Source organism: Heptranchias perlo, chromosome 36 (genome assembly GCF_035084215.1).
Source record: "Heptranchias perlo isolate sHepPer1 chromosome 36, sHepPer1.hap1, whole genome shotgun sequence".
In the NCBI taxonomy this organism is placed as follows: domain Eukaryota; kingdom Metazoa; phylum Chordata; class Chondrichthyes; order Hexanchiformes; family Hexanchidae; genus Heptranchias; species Heptranchias perlo.
The window spans coordinates 16,846,730-16,863,916 of record NC_090360.1 but is presented as its reverse complement, the minus strand read 5'-3'; the positions used below and the strand labels follow the sequence as shown (position 1 = coordinate 16,863,916).

Sequence of the window (17,187 nt, the reverse complement as noted above, 5' to 3'; positions counted from 1 at the left end):
AATGTGTCTTTTGACCAAAAATAATTCAACTTTTAAGTGTTTAGGTGGGCCTTGGCAGTAAATTGTGCTGAGAACCAATACCATAGCAATTGCAGGCCATTTCAAGCTAGGATAAAGATTTATTAATTTAAAGAAGTTAAGTGCAAGTGGAAATGTAATGTAAACTACTTTTCCCCCTCTCTTGGGAGGGGGGGGGAAACAAATAGTTGATAAAAATCACCTTAATTTTTGAAGTCTCCCTTGCAGAAGAAATTAGATTTACAATATGATCCGCAGTCCCTTGGAGACCAGCCAGGGAGCCACTCAGCTGACATTGGCCGTCTGTTCCATCAACAAGCAGTTCTATAGAGTCCAGTGGTGGTTGGAATCCAGGACCAAAAAGGACGCCTATTGTGCGGACTCAGACTGAAAAGCTCAGTACCAACTGGGTACTGTTATCTGTTCAGCTGGTACTGAATTTTCCAGCCTCTGACTCTTAGCAATAGTAATCCTTTTCAAAGCTGGATACCAACCACCACTGAACTCCAGAATTGCGTACTGATGGCAGAGCAGCCTTTGTGTTTGAGACCTGAAACGATAGTGGTGATAAACTTCTCAAGTTTGCTAACTTATCAGAGACTTTTATGGTTTAAAAAAAATAAATTGGAGTTCTTTCAATTTTCTGCAAAATATTGAGATTCTATATACAATGGAACTTCTATTGTCAGCCTTAATGATTGCTTTCTCTCTCTATCGTGCTGAATGATGAAAATTGCAATAATTGAGAGTCCCTAATTTAGTCTGATACAGTGAATTATCTTTAACTTCTGATTGGACAATTAGATTACTTACTCAAATTGCCAGGATGGTTTTTCATTTTGAAACTTAGATATTCTTGGGGGGGGAAGAAACATTTGCTGGCAGCCTGATTCCTGTTGGTCTCTTGGAACTGAAGTTGTGAAGGTGCCTTATCCAGAAGCTTTATCAGAGCTGGCAAGATGATAATATCTACCAAGTCCTTGATTTCCAGATAATAGCTGCTAGATCAAGAACTAGAGTCTGTGAAAAATCAAGTAAAAACATTCGGTTGTATTTCAACTGGTGTATGCAAAACGAAATCCTGACTACTACAAAAATTCTTGCAGATAATCAAGGATCTGCTTTATCGAAGTTTGATAAATCCAGACTCTATGGGGTTTGCAACAATACAAGTGTTCCACTCGTAACTTTTAGGCTGAGTGGTGAAAGAATTTTTGCAGTTCATTAAAGATCTGCTGGGAAAATAAACATTTTGAAATTCTTGGTTTGCACAGGAGCCGTGGCTGCAAGTAGTGGGCACATTGCTCAGTTACATGGTCAACAAGCACAAATTCAGCCAGCACAGCCCCAATCCCAGCCTCAGCTTCAGCTTCAGCCTCAGCAGCATCTGCAACCGAAACCACAGGCACATCTGTTACTTCAACAGCAGTATTTGCTGCACCAGCAACAAGCCTATTTCCAGCAACAGCAAATGCTTCAGGCAGCACAGGTAATACTCAATTTCATTTCAAACTGTACATTGTTTTTCTTCCCATACAATCACCAAAAGCAGATGGGTGCATTGTAAACAGCCCTTATCTGGTACTCGAATCTTCACTATTCATTTTCTAGAATTTCAGAAAAATAGTTAACTCACTTCACTTATTTCCTGATGTGGAGATGCCGGTGATGGACTGTGGTTGACAATTGTAAACAATTTTACAACACCAAGTTATAGTCCAGCAATTTTATTTTAAATTCACAAGCTTTCGGAGGCTTCCTCCTTCCTCAGGTGAACGATGTGGAAATGAAAAAATGTCATTTCCAACAACGTTCACCTGAGGAAGGAGGAAGCCTCCGAAAGCTTGTGAATTTAAAATAAAATTGCTGGACTATAACTTGGTGTTGTAAAATTGTTTACACTTATTTCCTGTTACCAGATTTTAACCAAACTTATTACATTTATCCTCTGGCAATGAGTTCTTTGAGAGGCTGAACATGCTTTGAACTGTGTACATGTCCTATTCCCAGGTATGTACAAATCAGTGTCTAATCAATATAAACTTCATAGATTTTCACTGAACCTATTGCTGCTTCACTCATCGATCCTCCAGGTACCAACAGGATAGTCCAAATGGACAGCCCCCTTTAAGATTTTGTGCCTTGCAAAATTTAATTGCACTATTTCACTTGCTCCAGAGCCATAATTGACTTTGACTTTGATTGTCCCTCAGTGCTTTTGCCTCATTGTAAGCTGTGCTGTTCTCAAGTCCTTTTTGTTCATTCATTGGAGATTCATAATCACTTTATATATAATCTGCTTGGTTCAGTGCACACCATGATTTTTTGGGAAACTTTTATTTTTCCATTAAACGTTCTTTCTTTTCAAGTCCCATCATGCTGTGCCTCGTGATGCAGTCCTTCAGACTGGGTCTATCTCAGTTGAAGCCTGTTTTGATCAATACTAGTGCCAGGATTTAAACTTTGCACATCTTTCTGGGCATTCCATGGTAATGAAAAAGTATTTTGTATTTGTCTTCCTACAAGCTGCAGCTTCTAGGAGTCGAGCCTCTGCTCATTTCTCTCAAAAATTACTTGATGTGACGATCAGAAACATTTATAGCCACCTCTAATGCTGATGCCACTTTCTCAGTCATCTTCCTGCTTTATCAAGTGCGAAGTTAGTCCATTTGATCAAAGGCCAACTGACGCTCAGGCCAGAGAGGTGTTGAGGACATAATCAGCTGCCCAATATCGCCAATCGGGAGATTGTGCACCACCCTGGGTGACGTCAAACAACAGCAAGTGCCGACAGCTGTGATTGAGGCTGCTATCTCTTAGAAGAGAGTAAGGTAGTGCTTCAACTTCTGTTGGCAGAGCAATGTCTGATATGCATTTCTAATGATGAAAAATTTATAGGGCCTGTGCTAATATTCTTGGTACCAGCCAGAGTGTTGGCTGATGCAGTGTGTCTGAGTTGCTTTGTTGCCCCAAGACCTAGAAAATAACCAGTAGGCAGCACCGGCTCACTAGTGGTCTCTGAGCATACTAAGCAAAAGCAGGCTATCGTGACAGTAAGCTGGGTAGCAGATCAACACTTGCTTCATCAGATGAAGTGCTCATCAGCAAAGAACCTTCAGCCAAGATGTTGGAGTCAGCCACAAACCATCTTACAAAAAAATTGCATACTTGAGGGATCATATTCAGGGGCAAACAGACACACACACACACACACACACACACTGGCAGACAATTTAAATTGTGGTTAGCTGTTAACTAAACAAGGTGTCTCGTGCTCTTTCACAGATGCTGAAAATCTGACATTGTTGGCAGATCTACTTGGTGTTCTCTGCCCAAGATCGATCGGGAATACAGAATGTGGCAGTAGAATTCCTAGGTAGAGTTAGGGTACACACCAGTGACTGGACTTTCCATCTTGATGCTGTGTAAATTGCCTTTCAGAGGTGGGCTTATTAGAACATAGACATTGTGGTTGTATTCCAAAACAGGAATTTGGTCAGGTTGTTTAGGATTTATGATAGCTGAATGTTTGTTTACTTTTAATGTCTTCATTTCTCGGGAGGGGATATGCCCTTAAACATTTCCTCTGTTTTATGGGATTATTCAGAACCTCAATTTGGCTGAAGACAACCTTTTTCCTCTGCCTTTCTGGAAACTTCTAAGCATCAGGTGACTTCTGTTCTCTGTGGTTAGATTTATTGCTCCAGATCTGCTGGTAACACTTGAGAGTTTCTGTTTACCAGCTGTAAGGTAATACCCCTTTAAGGTGGTCTTGCTTTGTTGTAGGTGATATAATATCAAAGAATTGCTTCACACCCCAAAGCATACATTATGAAATGGAAGAGGTTTTTTTTTGGTGCCAGGAAAATTATTTTCTTCATTTTGTACTTATTTCACCTCCAGTCCTTTGTTCCAGGGGCACTTGGTTTGCTTATGGTGCAACTGGTGGCCACCCATTAGTATTGAGGTTATAAAATATATCCAATCTATATCTATCAATATAGTAAAAACCTTGAATTTGTGTGCACTTCCTGGGACAACTGTTTCTAATCTAGATCCATATGTACTCATTTATAGCAGAAACTACTTATGCAAATGAGCCATTTTGATGCCAATGTTGGCATTGCAGCACCTCAGTTTTGCATTTCCCAGCTCCTCAGCATGTTAATACAGAGAAACTCCTATACTCCAACCAACTCTGCTACACACTGCTGTTATATTTTGCTATTTTTAACGACAAATATTAAATCGAAGTATTATATAAAAATAAGTACAGAATGTATGATTGTAAAGTGGGGACTGAATTACATCTGCATGCGCTGATCCCAATTAGCCTCTGACCTGAAGACTATACTTGGTCTTGACTTCCTATGTGCAACTCCACAGGTGACCAACTAAATACATTAGACATAGTAACATTCCCCTTTGTAATCACGATTCAAGCAAACTTAAGATTTTTGCGATTAAAACAGTAACATCTGTGTCGCTGTCATCTGCACATTGAGTTAATGAGCTTCATCTTGTGCTTGACCTAGCGTATTTGGTTTCGCAGTCCAATCAGTTACAGGTTTCCATGATTTTTTTTTTGCTTAAAATTGTCAGAACATAAATTACATTCCTGAGGTTTTTTTAACCTATTGGTGCATTCCTCCAATTGAGTACAGATATCATGGTTTGTCAGGCCTTGTATTTAGATTGGCCTGTGTCCTTAGTTCTAGGCAGTTACTTGTTTCTTTTGGAAATAAAGCTTTAGGTAATCCATCTCAATAGTATATTGCTACATTAATTATAGAATTTATCTTTGGAACTTATGGACAGAATGAAAGCTCATTCTTTTGTTGGGGGAGAGAGAAGGAAGGGAGGATTGAGTGGTGCAATAGGCTAGCATATGGTCCTTTTTATCTCTTGGACTTGTTTTAACTCAGCGCAGACTGATTAAATTAAATCCCCAGCTGCCTGCAAGGCCCCTAAATGAAATGATCGCTGTGATCCAAGCTAAACTGAATGCGTCTGAACCGAGAGCACACATCTGCCTGTAAATTGGCATCCTACCCAAAAAAGCAAAGTCCTTGCACGTGCAGATTTCGCGCCTTAGGCCCACATTTATCATAGTAGGTACAGCACAGGAGGAGGCCATTCAGCCCATCGTGGCTGTGCTGGATCTTTGAAAGAGCTATCCAATTAGTCCCATTCTCCTGCTCTTTCCCCATAGCCCTGTAAATCTTTTCCCCTCAAGCATTTATCCAATTCCCTTTTGAAAGTTACTATTGAATCTGCTTCCACCACCCTTTCAGGCAGTGCCTTCCAGATCATCATAACTTGCTGAGTTTAAAAAAAAAATGTTTCCTCATGTCGCCTCTGGCTCTTTTGCGGATCACCTTAAATTTGTGTCCACTGGTTACCGACCCTTCTGCCACTGGAAACAGTTTCTCCTTATTTATTCTATCAAAATCATTAACGGTTTTGAACAGCTCTATCAAATCTCTCCTTAACCTTCTCTGTTCTAAGGACAACAACCCCAGCTTCTCCAGTCTCTCCACATAACTGAAGTCTCTCATCCCTGGTACCATTCTAGTAAATCGCTTCTGCACCCTTTAAGGCCTTGACACCTTTCCTAAAGTGTGGTGCCCAGAATTGAACACAATACTCCAGCTGCAACCTAATCAGTGCTTTATAAAGGTTTACTATAACTTCCTTGCTTTTGTACTCTATGCCTCTATTAATAAAGCCCGGACCCCATATGCTTTTTTAACAGCCTTCTCAACTTGTCCTGCCACCTTCAAAGATTTGTGTACATACATCCCCAGGTCTCTTTATTCTTGCACTCCCTTCAAAATTGTACCATTTAGTTTGTATTGCCTCTCCTCATTCTTCCTACCAAAATGCATTCACGTCACACTTCTCTGCATTAAATTTCATCTGCCATATGTTTGCCCATTTCACCAGTCTATACCCTTCTGAAGTCTGTTACTATCTTCCACATTGTTTACTACATTTCCGAGTTTTATGTTATCTGCAAACTTTGAAATTATGCCCTCTATACCCAAGTCCAGGTCATTAATATATATCAAAAAGAGCAATGGTCATAATACTGACCCCTGGGGAACACCACTGTATACTTCCCTCCAGTCTGAAAAATAACCGTTCACCGCTACTCTCTGCTTTCTGTCCCTTAGCCAATTTTGTATCCAGGCTGCCACTGTCCCTTTTAATCCCATGGGCTTTAATTTTGCTAACAAGTCTATTAATATGGTACTCTCAGATGCCTTTTGAAAGTCCATATACATATCATCAACCACACTACCCTCATCAACTCTCTCCTTTACTTCATCAAAGAACTCAAATCAAGTTAGTCAAACACGGTTTTCCTTTAACAAATCCATGTTGGCTTTCGTTTATTAGCCCATATTTTTCCAGTGCCAATTTATTTTGTCCTGGATTATTGTCTCAAAGTTTCCCCACATTAGGCTGACTGGCCTATAACTGCCGGGTTTATCAGTCTCACCTTTGTTGAACAGGGGTGTAATATTTGCAATCCTCCAGTCCTCTGGCAGCATCCCCATAACGAAGGAGGATTGGAAGATTTTGCCAGAGCCTCCACCGTTTCCGCCCGTACTTCCCTCAGTAACCTAGGATGCATCCCATCTGGACCGGGTGACTTTTCTACTTTGAGTATTGCCAATCTTTTAAGAACCTCTTTATTTTTAGCCGATCCAATATTGGTATTTAAATGGGTTTCTCTTCATTGGATTTTTATTGAAACAGCTTCCATAATTTTCCCCAAACATTACTTGGATCTGTCTGCTAAGGAGAGATGTGCTGGCCATGTCCTTGTGCAGGAAATGAACAAATGAGGAGGAAAGTACCTCCATTATACAGACAGCAGAAACCATGGAATAGTCTGTCTCTTTTAAGAGCTCAAACTTTGAAAGGTTCCCATGGCTCCCCGTTCCTGTATATGACCTCTTTCCAGCCTTACCTGCTAAGCAAGGTGCAGTAAAGAGATGGAGAGAAATTTGCACAATAAGATTTAAAGAACCCCAAGAGGGGAGGGACTCTGTGAACGGTGAACCTCTGAAAATAGATCACACTGAAGATGGATAATTCTCCTATGTTTCTTTTGTAAAGGGCCATAAGTAGAGTAGTGCATCAAGCTGTGTCCATAAGTACTGTACTTTAAAAAAAAATTCAATTGGACCGTTTGATTGTTTTGATATTACGTTAGTTTGAAACCAGACGTTGGGGGTAGAGTTTCCACTTTGGATGCAGTCGGGAAATTGCGGCCAAAATGTGCTTAAAATTGCACTGGTTAGGTTGCAGTTCAAGTTTCTGCTTTTAAAAAAAAAAATTTGCATAATCACAAACGTGAAATCTTTCCTGAACCAGCGCAATTGGGCATTGTAATAGAACGTAATTGATTTTTGTACTTTCCATTAAAATGTATTCCTTGATTTATTTAAAAGTTGTAACCTGGTGTAGTTTTATTAATACAGCTGAAAATGGGTTTATCAGCAAAAATAAGCATTTTTAATAAGGGTGTTTAGTCCTCCACCTGTGAGTAACCTGACTTTAAAATCACTGAAATTGACACGATTCTGTCATCGGGCCCAGAACGCAATTTTAACCGCAGCCTGAGTGCGGAAGCTGGTGTAGCTTTCCTGCCAGGTGAAGACAGCGGGAAAAGGATCTGATCTGGGACCAGAAGAGGCCATTTAAGGTTTCTTTCTTTCGTGGGGTTAGAAGGAGCAGAAGTGCTCCTTTGGGGCCCACATGAAAGGTTTAGGCCTCCCTCTCCGGGGTTCCCTCCCGAAAACCTCTCCCCGAGACATGCCTTCTCTCCGTGCCGCCCGTTTCGGGCAGGCAGCTGACTGGTAACGTGCTGATGAGTTAAAATTGCCTGAGTCTTATACTACTGAGGTCGGGGTGGGGTTTGGCGTTCACCTCACGCCTCTGCTCAAATCCCTCTCCAAGTTAAAATGGAATAATGTGAGTATGTTAGAAGCTCCCAAAAAATGATAAGTCGTCAAATAATTTTTCCTTCTCTAAAGCAAACTTTTATGTTTCATGGTCACATTGCTGATAAGTGTTTGTAAATATCCACTGTTACTTTATTCAGAAAAACAAACAGGCCAGGCAACAGATACAGCATTGATGTATCCATTTTTTGCTCTTATGAATTTTTAAAATGACTTTCCAGAAAGTTTAAAAACTTATTCTACCTTTTTATTATACAGTTAGAACTAGATTCATTCGTACATACTCACGCACAGAAGTCTATGGACTCCGTTTATACAGCATGATTTCTTTCTGCCTCCCCTGTTGTTCTCAGACTTTTCTCTTTTACCCCAATGAGTCATCCTGGAACAGTCTTCCATGAGGGTGAACAGCCCTCCAGTATCTAGCCCAAATGACAGTTCTTTGTGTGAACCTGAACAGTGAATTTAGAGAGACTATTTGCCCCTGAGCCAGCATGCCCTAGCTCAGTTCTGGCATTCACACACATCACTTCCACCAAGGTTTCACTGAATAATGATCAGGACTGGGAAAAGGTTGATTTGTAGCACCCTTCTCATTTTTCTCCCCCCACTCCCCCCAAGGCGACATTGGCTTTAAGACATTGGACTGGTCCAAGTTGCGGCTCTATTGAAAAACATTTGGAGAATCTTTATGCCAGACTTCGGCTAGCAAAACACTTATTCCAAATTGATCATTTGTAGCTGTACAGATTTTGTTTGTAAAGTACAGCAGCTGTACTAACATGTAGCCATGAATGAAACCGTAGTATGTGCTGTTTATGGAACAAGGCTGATGACTTTTATTGCTGTAGTTGGAAGAATCCCTGTTTTAAAAATGTATAGTAATGGCTCATCTTTTTCAAACCTAAAGAACTTCTACTAATGCTGTACTGTGTATTGGAATAGCGCTACCAGGTGATGCAGCAGGCCCAGCAGCAAATGATGCAGAATTACTACCTTCAACAGCAGTATGCAACAGCCATGCAGCAGCAAACAGCTTTGCGGCAGATGATGGCACAAGTGTCTGTTCAGCAGCAGGTGGCACAGCAGATGGCTCTGCAGCAACAGCAACAAGCTCTTGTAAGAACTTTATTTAATTTAAATTATTCATGTTTTTAATTTGTTCTTTTAATACTTTAGGTACATAATTACACTTTTGCTAATCTATATACCAGTTTTAAAAATGTCTGCAAACAATACAGGGGTCGGGTGATGATGGTTTTAGTTTACAATGTTTCTGGTTTCAGTACATTATTGATCTAATATTAAAGACTTCTGTCCTATCTATGGAGCCCAGTAAGCCTGAGATTCCATTTTAGATTCAAAAAGAAACACGCACTTTGTACGTAATCCCAAAAAACAGCACCTTTCTTTACTTCTAACCCATACAAAGGCATGTTTCAGGATGTGAGAATGGGCACCACACTCCCCTCCGGACAAGTTATAAAAGTTTGAATTTTTCCTCCTCAGTCTGGGCTTAATGTAATGCTGGTGTTGGGGAACAGTATTGTAACTTTTGCCAGGTTAATTTGCACTCACTCTATTTCACTTGGTGATATGCAGCAAATGTGTCATTTCTCAGCACGCTGGAAAAATTTGCTTCCTATCTGAATCTTGGGACAACAACAACTACTTGCATTTATATAGCACCGTGGGACATTCACGGGCGTTATCAAACAAAATTTGACACCGAGGCACACAGAGATATTAGGACAGATGGCCAAAAACTTGGTCAGAGGTAGGTTTTAAGGAGCATCTTAAAGGAGGGGAGAGAGGCGGAGAGGGAATTCCAGAGCTTGGGGCCTAGGCAACTGAAGGCACGGCTACCAATCGTGGAGCGATTAAAAACGGGGGTGCGCAAGAGGCCTGAATTGGAGGAACACAGAGATCTCTGAGGGTTGCAGGGCTGGAGGAGGTTACAGAGACTAGGAGGGGTGAGGCCATGGAGGAATTTGAAAACAAGGATGAGAACTTTAAAATCGAGGTGTTGCCGGACTGGGAGCCAATATAGGTCAGCAAGCACAAGGGTGATGGGTGAACGGGACTTGGTGCGAGTTAGAATACAGACAGCAGAGCTTTGGATGAGCTCAAGGTACGGATGATGCATGGTGGAAGGTCGGCCAGGATAGCATTGGGATAGTCCAGTCTGGAGGTAGCCATTTAAAATCAGGTAAGAGGTTCAGGCAAGCGTGAATAAAATGTGCCTGATCGTGATCTGGATATATTTCATACTTTTTTAAACAATATCTTAAAGAAATCCATGTCCAGTGACCTGTCAACCAAATATCTAACATTTTCCTGTTGGCAAAATCGAAGCATTGCCTTCGACCACAGCATCCTAACTAGCAATTTCCTTGATGCTCATCGTTTCTGTGGAAAATGGCCAGTACACTACACTGAAAAATAATCTGGGAGATTAGCTGATCATGATCTAGTAAATCATATACATTTTATTTACCAGTAAATCTTTCATTTTTATTTAGTAACAGTTCACATTTGATAGGAACTGAAATGATTGCTAGCTTTTGGAGCACTTTGAGATGTTTGTCTGACTAGCAGAAGAATGTTATTAAGTGCATTTTTCAATACAAATAATTTCACAGGTATCTATCTATTAATGTGCTGCCAGAGTAATTGTGTGTAACAGCACCCTCCAGTGGCAAAGTGATGCAGTATGTTTTATGGCAGAAACAAAATGCTTCCAACTACAAAGTTGTCTTTCTCTGATCATCTTTATTTTTTTCGCTTTACAGTTTTTTGGTTTATATATTTCTTTAAAATTAATGTATCTTTTCTGTTCTTCAACATCAGTAATGGTTTTGACTCTGAATGGATGCTTAACTCTTGGAGCGATGTCGTTCTAAGTCACTATTACTGCACTCTTTGTCGGGGGGGTGGGGGTTGGTAACGTGATTGCTGGTCTCTTGGCCAGTAGCCTTTTAAAATTGGAGCTCTGGTGAGGTACCAGGTGTCCTATTGTATTTTTTTCAAAATATAATTTGGCACACTGCTTCCAGTAGAATTGCAGTGTTAATTATTCTGCTGCTAACAATATATATAACAATAACAAGAATACAGCTAATTTAAACCACTCAAACTTGTCTAAGTACCATCCTTCAACTTTTTTTTTAAACCTGCTCATGATGAAATGTTCAAAACCAGTCACTAGGAGATTTGCAACAATAGTCCGGGGATAGTTTTTTCCGCCTCAATATTTACAATTGATGCTAGTAACTAAACACGTCGGGGAATAGTTGTTTTCTTTCCGTCACCATGTGTTGGTGTTCCAACATGCTACCTTGTTTCGTATCTAGTCATGCAATATACCCTCAAGCAGTTTTGCATTGACAACAACTACTCATTATATTACTATTTCTATACTTATTTTTAAAATAAACTTCATATCTGGTCACTATATCTTTAATCGTATTTTCACTACCCTTGCACTATAAAATTAGCACAATTTAGGTACGGTGTCCAAAAGAATTTTAATACATTTCAGAATCACCCAACATGTTTTGACACTGTACTACACTTGAAGATATAATTGTCCACGACTTGATGGACATTTTGTTGCTGTGTGTCTTGGATTTCTCAAGTAGTCCTTTTCCTCCTGTCCATTTTCTACTTCTCTTCCTCTGCTAATGTTTTTCAGTCAGGGGTTTCTAATCTTCATCTGTTTTGAGTGGAGTGAAATCATGTACTGAATTGCAAAATCTGACTGATTGAGTGAGTCATAATGACCCAATATTAAAATTGTATCACGAAAAAGTGACAATTTCATAGTGTCCTGATAAAGTTCACTGAAATGGATCAAAACCTGTAACTCCTCGCTATTAACATGCTGCTTTCTTTTTTAATGGTGCACATTTTAAAAATCTGTATTCCAATAACTTGATAGCCGCATGTCTTAATTTAATAACATACCCGCAACTCTAGGTTCAAAACTAGGTTGTATATCTAAACATTTTAATGGTTTTCAACATTAATGTTTGTAATTCCATTGAATATTGTAATACAAAGAAATATAGTGTAAACCACTTAAAATCAATTATGGTAAGATTAAATTCAGATTGTTTGCATTTTATCCATTGTTTTAAAAGTTAAATCCTACTTAAGTTACTCTCTCATAAACCAAAGTTTGTCCATAGTAATTTTAGGATAACATTTTCTACTATTTAATACTGTGACTTGTCACTCTGAGATAATGTCCAAAATGGCTTTGCAAAGTATATCAGGATCACTTGCTAAAAGTATTCCCACATGTATTTTTGTTGCCACTCTCTCAAAAGTGAAATCCTCTAAATATCAGGAAGAGGAGTGCATCAGAGTAGATATCTGTGTCCCAATTCAAATCGGCGGAAGCAGAAATATCTCTGCCTTATAAGGGAAATCCTAATACAGATCTAGCAGCTATCAGCGCTGATGAAGCCTGTTCGGCAATGCTGATGACTGCAGCCAATGCTGTTTGGTGCAGACTGTGGATATAACTATGGATATGTCAAGCAGCATTTTTCTATTAGTGCTAAAGTGCATTTCTCAGTGCCACTTGCACCAAGGGTGTAGATTATTAGTTTTAATCTACTTTTGGTTGTGTTTTTCAGCACTGGTTTAGCGAGATTGTGGAATGACTGCATGGAAAAGCAGTCGAAACACTCATTAAATAAATGTTATTTAAAAAAAGAGGGCAGCTTTTTTGGGGGGGTGGGGTGGAGGGAGGGCAGTTTTTATTTTGGAGGTAGGGAGGAGTGTGATCCCCTCAAACTAAGTTTAAGATTCAGGTAGTGGCATAACCCAAACATAACTGACCAGTCCTCACTAAATACATTGTGAAGTACTTCAGCATTTAGTTTTTCTTAGAATTCATTGTTACCTTGTACACACAACCAAATGAAAATGGATGCACACAAAATATAATTGACTTGTGTGCAGTTACAGGCACATATGCAGCAAAAGCTTCAAGCTCAACAAGTTCAACCCCAGTCTCCGCAGACAGCCAAGCTGTTGTCGCTAACGCCGCCATCTTCACCAAAAGTACAGCGAGCCGGCCACAGGAGAATCCTCAGTGACGTCACTTTCAGTAGTGTGTTTGGAGTCCCGGCCAGTCATTCCTCCCAACAACTGGCAGCAGCTGCTGCTGAGGCAAACCTTCATAAATCAAAGTGAGTTCATCACAACACCCGTATTGGTTAAGGTTATACTTTGACATTCACAGAAAAGAAAGTCCAGAGGGATCGGCACTTTTTGTTCAAAATCACCCATCCCACCACCATTTTGTAGAGTTAAATGATAGAATATAGAGACTCCACTCTGGTGAAATTGACATTTTACAAAACATCACCACTCTCCCAAGTCTATTTTACTTTTCTACAATGGAGTACTTGGAACAAAAGGGACCCCCACCCCCACCAGACTTTACATGGCCCTTAAGGTCCAAAAATTTGGAATTTTGCAGCACAAATATTGTAAGTATTGACTGTGTTAATTGAAGTGAGAGAAATTTTGTTTCCTGCAGAATAAAACCTGTTTGGTTGCAATGTCGAGGTTGATTTACATAATGTAAATGGAATATTTTTGCTTGATTTATATAGAAGATACTGTTGGTAATGAGAGGGATTGGTGCGTGATAGTTATTGTTCTGTTGAGTTTCTGGGACTTAGTCTCTGCAGCCACTTTCCAACTTCTGGTGAATGAGTTCCCCATTCTGGGACTCAGTCTCTGCTTTGTTTGTGAGATGCCACGTGTACATTATAGGTAAATCTCTGTATTCGTGAGCTGTAAGTTACTGCATTTTCGAATGCTTTATTTCTGGACAATTTTATCCTAGGTCAGCCTCTACAAGTCCGGCAGGATCCCCCAAAGCTTCACAGCAAAACATTTACAACCCACCAGATATTTCTATGTGGAATCCTTTTGGAGATGACAATTTTTCCAAGCTAACCGCAGAGGAACTTCTAGGTATGGAGTTTGCTGAACTTTGACATGGTGGTTGTTTTATGCAATTTTGAGGAGGTGCACTCTGCTCACTCTTCATAAATTGCTGCATGTGACACTGTTCCTTTTCCTTTGAATACCACTGAGGCTAAGCATGGGACATTAATGGGGCAAATCACAAGGGTAGTTCTACATTTGGATGTTTGTAGCACTAAGCATGGGATTGCCTGCTTCCAGCTTCACTTGGCCTGTAACTTGCCCACATTGGGTCAAGTCATTGAGTTTTTTTTTCTTATTTTGTTGGGCAGAGATTTAAAAAATGCTCGAAATACTAGACATCCCCAGTATTATGGGATTATTCTTTGTGCTGAAACAGGATTGGTTTCCTGATTTGGAAGTTTCTCTGTGTGTCGATCAGGGCTGCCTTCACTGGAAAGTGTCCCTGAAAGACTGCAAGACCACACGGGACTTGGAGAAGCTATAAATAAGTTGTTGGAGTTGATCTCATTGAAGACCCAGCAGACTCCAACAGCTGAAGGAAACCCCCATAAGCTCCACTAAGATGTGGCTCAATCAAGCCAGCAGCAGGGAAATGCCACTTTGCGATGCTGCCAATTCACTGACTGCTATTCCGCTCCCCCCCACGGTTAAAAATATGAACCGAAGGTGATCCACAGTAACTAATCCCTTTCATTAAAACTGTCCTGACAGATAAAACTGCAGAACTGAAGAAAGTATCGACTGAAAATGTAGTTTCAGGATTTCATACCAGCATGACTCCGCCCCAGACAGACGTGTTTGGGGCGTCACCCTTTGCATCTGGGGCAGGTTTGTATTAGGATTTGTATAATCAATCAGCAGCTGTAGACTCCTTATAATTTTGCTATCATTATTGGTTGCAAGTCAGTATTTATTTGGCAAACCTCTATTGAATGCAACACATAAAACTGTTAGGATTTTTCGGTATTTCAACAGCAATGAACCAATATGATAGAAAAGTTTAAGGGAGCCCACAGTAAAAGTTATAAATTGATGCATTTAAGCCTCTTTGTAATTCAGTTTATATTTTTAATTGTAATCACTGATGCACAGCTTGCCTATCACTAGAATGCATGAAATTTTCTCTACTTCTTTCTCATACTATTTTCTTTCTTCCTACTGTTTTCTTTTATACTTCGTAAGAAGCTAAAATATCAGTGGAAGCTTCAGTTCTAGACTCTAGCTCATCAGCTGCTATTTCTGATCCTTTTATACATGTACCACTATCTGACTTCCCAGGTAAGGATGAATAAATAATAATGCTTACAGTTTTGGCCTCTTGAGGATTATCCTAATGAATGAGGTGGGGGGGGACAGTTTGCCCAGAATAGGTCCAGATTTTATTTTGAAATATGCTGTAGTAATTTTTATACGCTTTGAAACGTATACATCAAGAACATTTCAGCCTACACTTAATCTCAAGTAGTAAGCCTTAAAAGATAAGGGTGTGAATATTTAGCTAGTAAGATATATTTACAGTACGTTTTCTGGAATTAGTGTTACAATACGCAGTGGAAAAGACCTGGCTGTAGTTTCTTTCATAAATAAAGAATTATTTCAAGTTGTTATTAAAACCACCATAACTTTATCCTTATGCTGCATGACCAGATTTAAAAAAATATTTAATGCTTTTAAAACATGGAGATAATCAGTCTCGTATTGGGAAAACTTTAATTTTGGAATCTGGTGTCCAAAAGCCACAGTATTTCAGGATGTGTCTAGTGCAACACTTCAGTAACCTGTTTTACACATTGGGGTGTTGGGCAGTGCCAAGGTAAAGAATTTAAGAAAAAAACCTTGAGACTTGGGCCAAAATTAAGTCAATTGTGTCTTTGCAAATCTTGGGAGTGGCAGAAGCAGATGTCACATGGGTCCTGGTGTGCTAACAGGTGAACACAACCACATTATGTAGGGGTGACTGTCTGTCTATCGTTCTGAAGGTAAAATAAGTCTTTGTTTAACTTTCTTTATGCTGTCAAACAGTTGACCTGTTGATTTGTTTTGGAAACGGTAAGGAGAACCTTTACCTTGTTACATAAAATCTAACTAGAAAAATGGATGGTCAGGGATTCACTAAAATGGAAAGTGTGGTTCCAAGTTATCAAAAGTTTTCAGTAATCCATACCCCGCAGGATGCATGAAATATGTACAGCATACTTGTATCTAAAGATTGTTTATATATCCTTTAGTATCATGGTGTGTAGAGTAATTGGTTGACCATAGTTTGTAGTTGAGGTTAGAATTGCTAGACAACAGGAAAATTTCAACATTGTGACACCCAAAATATACTTTTTTTTCAAGGTTCTGTTGGGAATTTAAAAAAAAATTCCTGCCAATTTTTCTTCTCTTTCCACATGCGTAAGGACATGAACTCCTTGCTGGAGTATAATTCCGTGTGTGACATTCATCCCTTAAGTAGCCATTATTCATACATGAGCCTTGACTGTTCATGTTGATAGGCTATTTGACTGAGGGGGTCTCACAGCTGATCCCGATCCTGTCCCATATATGTACATTTTCAGTAGAACACGTTGCACTCTGATCAGGAACAGAGACCCTGTTCAATTGTAGCACGCTTACGGTTAACAGATCAGTTAATGTCACCGTAGATTCGAGATGGAACCCGGGGACCTTTCTAGTCTGTAAGGGTCAGCTGCTCACCGAATAAATTCGCTGAGCCATCAGGGCAGCCATGTTTACTTTTCTACAGAAGTGGGGCCCATATGATGTGCCTTAAAACTAGATCTAAGTTTGTTTGAATATTGAATGTTTGTCAATTTCTTCCACCTTAAATGGATGTGAATTTCCATTGTTGTTTGCGTTCTTGAACTGATATTTGAAAAATGAATTAACCTGGTGGCTATCAATGGATAACTTTTTGTGGAGTTTTTTGCTTGAGCGTAAAATTCCAATGTACTTTGATTACACATACTTGAGACAAATTTCATAAACATAAAAATAAAATTTAATAATTACACTAACATTTTGGGCCAACTCCCTACCTAGTAGATTCAGATTACCAGATATGATTCTAATTTTCTAAACTGGGTTATATAACTTATTTTTGTGGCAACTTTTGCAAAACATTAACATTTTAAAGGAAACTCTCGTGCTGCATGTTCTAGAGTATTTTTTGCTATATTTTTGCTAACTTTTCTGTCTTGCAACCTCTTCTGAGCCA

The 17,187-nt window shown here is 39.5% G+C and overlaps 1 protein-coding gene across 2 annotated transcripts in view; it reads left to right on the top strand.

Annotated features, from left to right (window-relative positions):
* The window catches only part of LOC137304147 (AP2-associated protein kinase 1-like), a 77,475-nt gene that overhangs the window by 57,538 nt on the left and 2,750 nt on the right, over positions 1-17,187 (top strand). The window contains exons 11-16 of one of the 2 annotated variants that reach the window (XM_067972648.1): positions 1,293-1,507; positions 8,940-9,113; positions 12,966-13,195; positions 13,861-13,991; positions 14,679-14,795; positions 15,990-16,093. In XM_067972648.1, coding sequence (XP_067828749.1) covers positions 1,293-1,507; positions 8,940-9,113; positions 12,966-13,195; positions 13,861-13,991; positions 14,679-14,795; positions 15,990-16,045 — 923 coding nt within the window. In that variant the 3' untranslated portion in view covers positions 16,046-16,093. Of the gene's footprint in view, positions 1-1,292; positions 1,508-8,939; positions 9,114-12,965; positions 13,196-13,860; positions 13,992-14,678; positions 14,796-15,989; positions 16,094-17,187 lie in introns of those variants that run through there. The other variant, XM_067972647.1, reaches the window with a different exon arrangement.